A 7,432-nucleotide genomic window follows, 5' to 3' on the forward strand; every position below is an offset into this window, starting at 1 on the left:
TTAATATAGCTGTAGTCTCTCCTTAGTATTTCTGTATTTGCACCTTAATATAGCTGTAGTCTCTCCTTAGTATCGCTGCATTTCCACATTAATATAGCTGTAGTCTCTCCTTAGTATTTCTGTATTTGCACCTTAATATAGCTGTAGTCTCTCCTTAGTATTGCTGCATTTCCACCTTAATATAGCTGTAGTCTCTCCTTAGTATATCTGTATTTCCACCTTAATATATCTGTAGTCTCTCCTTAGTATTTCTGTATTTCCACCTTAATATATCTGTAGTCTCTCCTTAGTATTTCTGTATTTCCACCTTAATATATCTGTAGTCTCTCCTTAGTATTTCTGTATTTCCACCTTAATATATCTGTAGTCTCTCCTTAGTATCGCTGCATTTCCACCTTAATATAGCTGTAGTCTCTCTTTAGTATTTCTGTATTTCCACTTTAATATATCTGTAGTCTCTCCTTAGTATTTCTGTATTTCCACCTTACTATATCTGTAGTCTCTCCTTAGTATTTTCACCTTAATATAGCTGTAGTATCTCCTAGTATCTCTGTATTTCCACATTAATATATCTGTAGTCTCCTTAGTATCGCTGCATTTCCACCTTAATATAGCTGTAGTCTCTCCTTAGTATTTCCACCTTAATATATCTGTAGTCTCTCCTTAGTATTTCTGTATTTCCACATTAATATATCTGTAGTCTCTCCTTATTTTCTCTTTAATGTCTTAAGATCGCTGTAGATTCTCTTTAATACTTCAATATTTCATATTTGTTATCTCCCTAATTCTTCCTAAATGTCTCTGTGTTTCCTCCTTAATATTGCTCTAGTTCCTCCTTAAGATCTCTTTAGTTCTTCCTTACTATCTCTATAGTGCATTCTCAATATCGTTGTAGTTCCCTTTAATATCTCTTTAGTTCCATATTCTAATCTCTTTAATTCCTCCTAAATATCTCAGTAGTTCCTTCTAAATATCTCTCTAGAGCCTCCTTTATGTCTCCTCATCTCACACTCCTGCAGCTGAACTAACGACGGAGAGCTCCAAAATTTCTCACCAGCGCTCACACCACTTCCTAGTGCCATCTTTCTAAACTGGACACCAGCCCCTCGAGTCCCCTTTCTATCTCACACTGTTTCTTTCGAAGAGATTTATGGGAAATTCCTGGGACATCAGCGAGCACCTTTTGAGAAGTAAGCTTTTCCTGTGCGAGGGACTGGGTGGAGGCGCTGGAGTCAGGGCTTTGCTGTGTGTTTACAGTGGTCCTGCTGTTTGTGTCGAGCTGGATAATCTGATCCTGTCCTCGGTAAGCGTTTCTCTTTCAGAAGCTGCAGCTCACAGCAATCAGCACAGTAACAGCTGCTAAGAGGCTGTGCAAACCCTCCTAAGTCTGTATTTATGCAGCAACCTGGAGACCAGGCTCAACCAGCGGAAAAGGGCGGGTTACAGGGGAACTCCACCTGTCTTTCAAAGTTTCTTCATTATTCACAGGCTCAGAGGAATTGAAGGATTTCAAGAATGTCACACATGCAGATTTCATTACACCATGCTTTTAAATATACACTTCAGGTGGGTTCTGGACACCCCATCCCATGATTTGTACAAACTGTAGTTTGCCCTTTGTGGATATTCAAGTTACTTTGTGACCTTTGCCTCACTAAACTCTGCTCCAAACATCAGGACTTTCTTCACCCATCAGAGCTAATATAAATTTCTCCCACAACAGTTTACAGCACTGTTTCTGTTTTTTCTTGAAATATATGGAACAGGTTGTTTGTATTTACCAAATAACAGTGCCACCAGTGGACGGGAGTGAAATAACCATTGCTAATAAATTGTAGGAATATCTGTTACATGTGTAAATACATTTTTATTTAGTTTATAAAATTTGTGGGATCTTGCCGATTTTTAGAGTCAGACGTCTGGTTTCATTCACCCCCAATGCGAACAATTTTAATTCTTACGTTTTTGTAAAATTGAGCCGTTCACACTAAACCAAACCCACTCTCAGTGACTTAACCATGAATGCTGTGGAGGAGAAATGCATATAAATGGCATTTACAATCTTTTCTGTATAAATAAGCATTTGCTTGATTTATTAGCATAAAAAAAAATAAAAAATAATAATAATAAGTAAATAAAGAGGGTGGCACGGTGGCGCTCCAGGGTGTATTTCCTCGCCTTGCGCCCAATGATTCCAGGTAGGCTCTGGACCCACCGCGACCCTGAATTGGATAAGCGCTTACAGATAATGAATGAATGAATGAATGAATGAATAAGTAAATAAACAAATGTAAGTATGAATTGACTCAGGAATACAGTTCCAGATAGTTCCTTGGTCTATCATCATCCTTGATTAAAACATGCCAGTCTACCCTCAAGTCCTCCCGTGACATCAGCCACCAGTTCTATTCAGTTACATAGTGCAGTTTCGGCAGTGCTGATCCCAGATCTGCAACAACAGAGCCTTCTTTCACCAATTAAAGGTAAAAAATTTACCTAGTGTTTCTTTAATATCGGATATAACCAAAGAGCCTACAGTGTTTTAACCTGCCCCCTAGTTTCATGCAGGACCATTTAATTATCCAAAGAATTTGAAATATATCGGTGTCCCCCGTTAAGGACAGGAGCGTTTTTAGTGGCTGTTGGATCTGTCTTTCGCTCGCTCTGGTGTTTTAATGGTGAAGCACTTGTAAAATCTAACAGCTCTGATGAATTATTTTGCGTGTCTCAGACTGTTCTTTCAGGTCATGTGCCGTCTCTAATAACGCGCTGTTCTCCTGGGAGATGGGGAGCATTCCTCAGGGGGTGCTTTACTCCTGGGACTCACTGATTACTGAGAGGTTTGCATTTGTCTGAACACTCCTGGCAGACATCTGCTAACAGTGATTTCCCACTGTTTTTATTGGGAATGCGCTGTAGTTAAGCATGAGTCTGTCCCTGTTTAAATGGCTGCATATTCATTATTTGGACAATGCATGCAAATGCGGCATTTCATTTGACTTGGAGATGCCACATTTGCATGACGACAACAGAAGAACTGAACTCTGTCATGGAGATAAAACAGAGGATTGCAAAAATAAGCAGCATAAAGGACCCAAAACCAGCTGCAGGAGATTAACTTTATGTTGCAAAATAGAGAAGAGCACTCCACAAATAGCTGTGCAAAAGTCAGAGACCACCCTTTCAACTGCCATGGATATATTCCTGAGGAGATTAGATATGAGATAATTCACTTAAGAGGAACAAAGAGGAGGGCCTCGTACATCGGTGTCTCATTGAAACTGTCCTCATCAGATAAAAAGCCCTTTCTTCTTTGAAAGCGAAAAGAAAACAAGGTTCACTCTCATTTCTTTAGGTCTGCGCAGCTGTGGCCATCCTTTTAATGTGAGACGAACAACTCAACACCGTGGGTCTGAAAGGATGAAAGGTGTGAAGCTGTTAAGACACCAGGAGACAGAGAGGAACACTGTTTAGTTTGAGCCCAGACCTCAATATCAACGAATATGACTGGGATTACTTACAGAAAGTGAAACAAATTCTAAAGCCACTGTAAACATTAAGAAATCTTTGCGACTGAAATCCTGTTTTCCATTTGAATGGAAGTCACAGCGGTGAACAGTTTTGATTCTTCTGCCACAGTGTCCCTTAAAGAGGCGGGGCTTTGTCCAACAGTAATGTACATCCAAAGTGGACAAAACACTAAGCAGAGCTGTGTGTCAGTACAAAACCTTATGTAATACGGTCTGAGCTCGTTATAAATCGGCCTGGAGTGTGGTGAGTCGGGAGGCTGGGTTAGATCTTACACTTAGTTTTTGTACTGTTTATAGTCGGTTGGTTGGCTCACAGAACCAAAATGGACCATTTGAATTGCCAGTCGTCCCAGTGACTCAAACTCTAATGGCGCTTTTCCACTGCACAGAACCTACACCTACAGACTCGACTCCAATCTGGCCCTGGAACCAGGTATTTTTTTTAGCTTCTGCTCACTTACAGTTCCAACCAGGCTGAGTAACTAGTAAATGGTGATGTGTAAACCTTGCAGAGCATTGACCTGCAAGAGAGACCTGTCAAACACCACATATAGCACATTTCCACCAACTTGGAAAGGTTCGCAAAAATTTAGTTCACAGCGGGAAACAAAGAATAGGTTTTTCAGCACGAGCCTTGACTAGTGACGAAAGTGGCTCTGTTCTCCCTGTTACAGCTCAGTGGAGCCTCACAATGATTTTGAAGCTGTAATGTTCAGATAAAAAGTAACACTGTTGCTTTAAGCCCAAATTTGGTGAAGTTGGAAGTTGAAAAATGTCTGCTGGAAAATGCACCAGTACCAAATGGTCAGCTTAACTTGAAGGAAACCAGCAAAAAGTGGTCTCTGACTTTTGCAAAGCTCCACCTTTGGCTAAACGGGGGCTCGAGATCCCATCAGATCACACCTGTTACATAGCAACAGCATTATATTCACATCAGGGCACATACATCTCACAACCGTCGGCCTCATGCAAAAGAGTGAGTCAGGTTCCATGAGTTTGATGTTCCAACATTCATGGGCTTTACAATTGGGTTCTTTACAAAACAGAGCAACACATACTTGGTTCCTTGGTTCTTCGTTACAGCTCTACGAGTTCTCCAAAGCTACGAGTCTCAGGAATATCCTCCTATTCCAGGGACAAATGTGGAGGAACCTCAGACAGGCTCCCGGCATGGAGCAGTAGATGTTGTACACTCTCCGAAAAAAAAAACTGAAGGGTACATATTCAATACTTTAAGTTAATAAATGTAGATTTTAAAGCTGTGTTGGTTTCATTGGCCCCATTTCATCTCCAGGACTTTTATTGTGTTCTTTTATTCTCCACAGTTGTATAATGAAAGATTACAGAGATCCCCCTCTCCTTCTGGAGAAGAGAATGTAATGAACCTTTAGGGAACACAACTGGACTCTAGCACCACTGCTGTACCTTTAAAGATACACTATACTGTTGAACCTTCAGTAACAATAATGTACCAGCACTGTACAGTTTTTCTGAGAGTGTAGGTTTACTGAATGTGAAAAGACCTTGAAGGTTACCTCAACTGGAAGAGAAATCTGTCAATAGCTAGTACTGATATTCCAACAGATTTGGGATCAGATTTTTGGATCTTTTAATTCCCTGCTTCTCCAGTACGCTCTCAGCTGGAGACCTCCACTGGAATATCGTCTTCTTCCAGTGACAAACACTGAGGAACGTTGGACGGACCCCCTGCTCCCCTAAAGCTGATGGAACCGTAGATTTTGGCCGAGTGTTTGGAGTAGGCAAAAGCCTGCCTCCTCACCATCTCGTCTTTGTACAAGGAGATCATGAGCAGGGTGGAGAGCACTACTCCACCCAATGTGAGTAGACAAAGCCCTGCGATCACACACCTGTCCAGATGTGCGCCCACTCTCGCGTTCTCCTGCTCCAGATGCTCCATCTCCCGAGCCGAAATGGTGTCGGGGTTCACACTCACGTCGCGAGGGATGGTGTAGGAGACCACCACCAAGGAGATCCCGGTTACTAAGAAGGCGACTGCACTTATAAAGCCATAGTCCATGGACTTTTCCGCTGGCTCCGGCGTGACGTCCTCATCCCGAAACCCTGAGGAGTCCAGAGTGAGTTCTTGGAGATTATAGGAGCTGTCGGAGCTGGTTTCTTCTTCTTGTATTTGGTTGAAACATTCCTCGTGGCAGATGTGGACTTCTTCGTCGGTTCCCCACTGGGTGATCCTTGGAGGACGTGTTGGAGGTGGTGCAGGAGCTACAGGAACCTTCTCTGGATCTGCTTCCATCAGCAGCACGTCCTCGTCTGAGAAGGTAGAGTCATTTTGTTGGAAGGTCCACTCCACGTCATTGCTCTCCAGCTGACCACGACCTGAGCAGAGGAGCTTTAGCTCGGCCATTTGGTTCAACACTTGTGTTGTGTTGGGGTCAAAGTGACCCATTCAGGAGGTGTTTATCGGCGCTGACGAGGGGTAGATTTAGATCTTTGGCTTTAGTCAGTGTTGCTGAATATTACCAGCTCTGTGGGGGTCCTGACCATAGACAAATATATATAGACACCTGTTATAAAGAGTGAATTCACCTTCTGTTGTTTGTATCACCTCCATAGGAAGCAGTGAATGTATAAGATGCCAAATGCCAAGCGTTGGCTAGACCCCCCCAACACTGGGATGCAGAGTGGAAACTGTAGAGGGATGGAGCTCCATCCAGTTCTAGTCATTCCACATCAGCATCAGACTTACGTTTCCAAAGTTCTCTTTAAATGGAGAGAGAGAGACAGAGAGAGAGAGAGAGAGAGAGAGAGAGAGAGATCAGACACACAAGAGTGGAAGAATTATTATACACTTTTTTTAAAAAAAGGAGATTAAATGTCCTTACCTTAATGTTTATCTCCTCTTTATGGAAATATTAATAATCACAGTTTCCATCCTTTCCCTTCGTCTGAGCCCCTGATTTCAGAACTGACACGACATCAGCGCAAAACATCACCAAAGAAGAAAAAAAGAAACAGAAGTGGCTCCTCCCAACACTTTTCACGTGTCAGTTCTGATTCATGACAGGGTAGCCTCCCTCTCTCTCTCTTTCTCTCTCTCTCTCTCTCTCTCTCCCCTCTCTCTCTCTCTTTCGCTCTCTCTTTATTCCTGCCTCCCTCTGTACCTCCTAACCCCGCATCTTTCTCTCGCTCTCTCTCTCCCTCTCTCTCTCAATATCTTTCTCTCTCTACGTTCTGAACTAAGGGAGGTTTCTCTGCGTTTCCTCCTCCGCTCTCGGCTCTGCTCATTAATGTTCACCCCCTCCCTCTCCAGAGAGGGAGGGAGAGAGGGGGATAGAGGGAGAGAGAGAAAGAGAGAGGGAGAGGAAGATTATCCTCATCATCTTCAGACCAATACAGAGCAAAGTGAACACTTCTGTGTTTGTTTTAGGAGAAATGTTTACAAAAGCCAAAGAAACAGCGATAGAGAGAAAGAAGAAGGGAGAAAGGTAGCAAATTACAAGGAAAGAGAAAGACAGGGAAAAATGGAGTGAAAGAGAAAGTGGCAGGTACGTAGAGGAGGACAGGGAGGCAGAGAGAGCGAGAGAGAGAGAGAATCACAAAGCACTCATTCGACAAAGACTACACTACACGCCCAAATGTTTACACACACACCCCACCCCCACCCAGCACTGAACTGCAATGTTCAGTAGTGCTCCATCTTCTCAGAGAAACAGAAGCAGGGAGTAGGCAGATGTTCAAAGATGTTTATAGGTATTAGACCGAAAGATCACACTATTTATTTATTTGTTTATTTATTAAGCACATGTGTGTCTTCTCATATTTTGGGTTCTAGGACTAAGAACCCTGTTTTTTTTTTCTTTTTTAAATGATATTCAGTTGATTCTCCACTCACACAGACACATTGTTCCCCTCACTGAGGAGGA

The 7,432-nt window shown here is 42.5% G+C and overlaps 1 protein-coding gene across 1 annotated transcript; it reads right to left on the reverse strand.

Moving 5' to 3' along the window:
* Window positions 1-5,026: 5,026 nt before the first annotated feature.
* LOC136699458 (transmembrane protein 74) lies at window positions 5,027-5,955 on the reverse strand. The gene has a single exon (XM_066674179.1). The coding sequence runs from the start codon at window positions 5,953-5,955 to the stop codon at window positions 5,167-5,169; it is 789 nt and encodes a 262-aa protein (XP_066530276.1). The 3' UTR covers window positions 5,027-5,166.
* Window positions 5,956-7,432: the final 1,477 nt, after the last annotated feature.

The sequence above is a fragment of the Hoplias malabaricus genome, chromosome 6 (assembly GCF_029633855.1).
Source record: "Hoplias malabaricus isolate fHopMal1 chromosome 6, fHopMal1.hap1, whole genome shotgun sequence".
NCBI classification, from domain to species: Eukaryota; Metazoa; Chordata; class Actinopteri; order Characiformes; family Erythrinidae; genus Hoplias; species Hoplias malabaricus.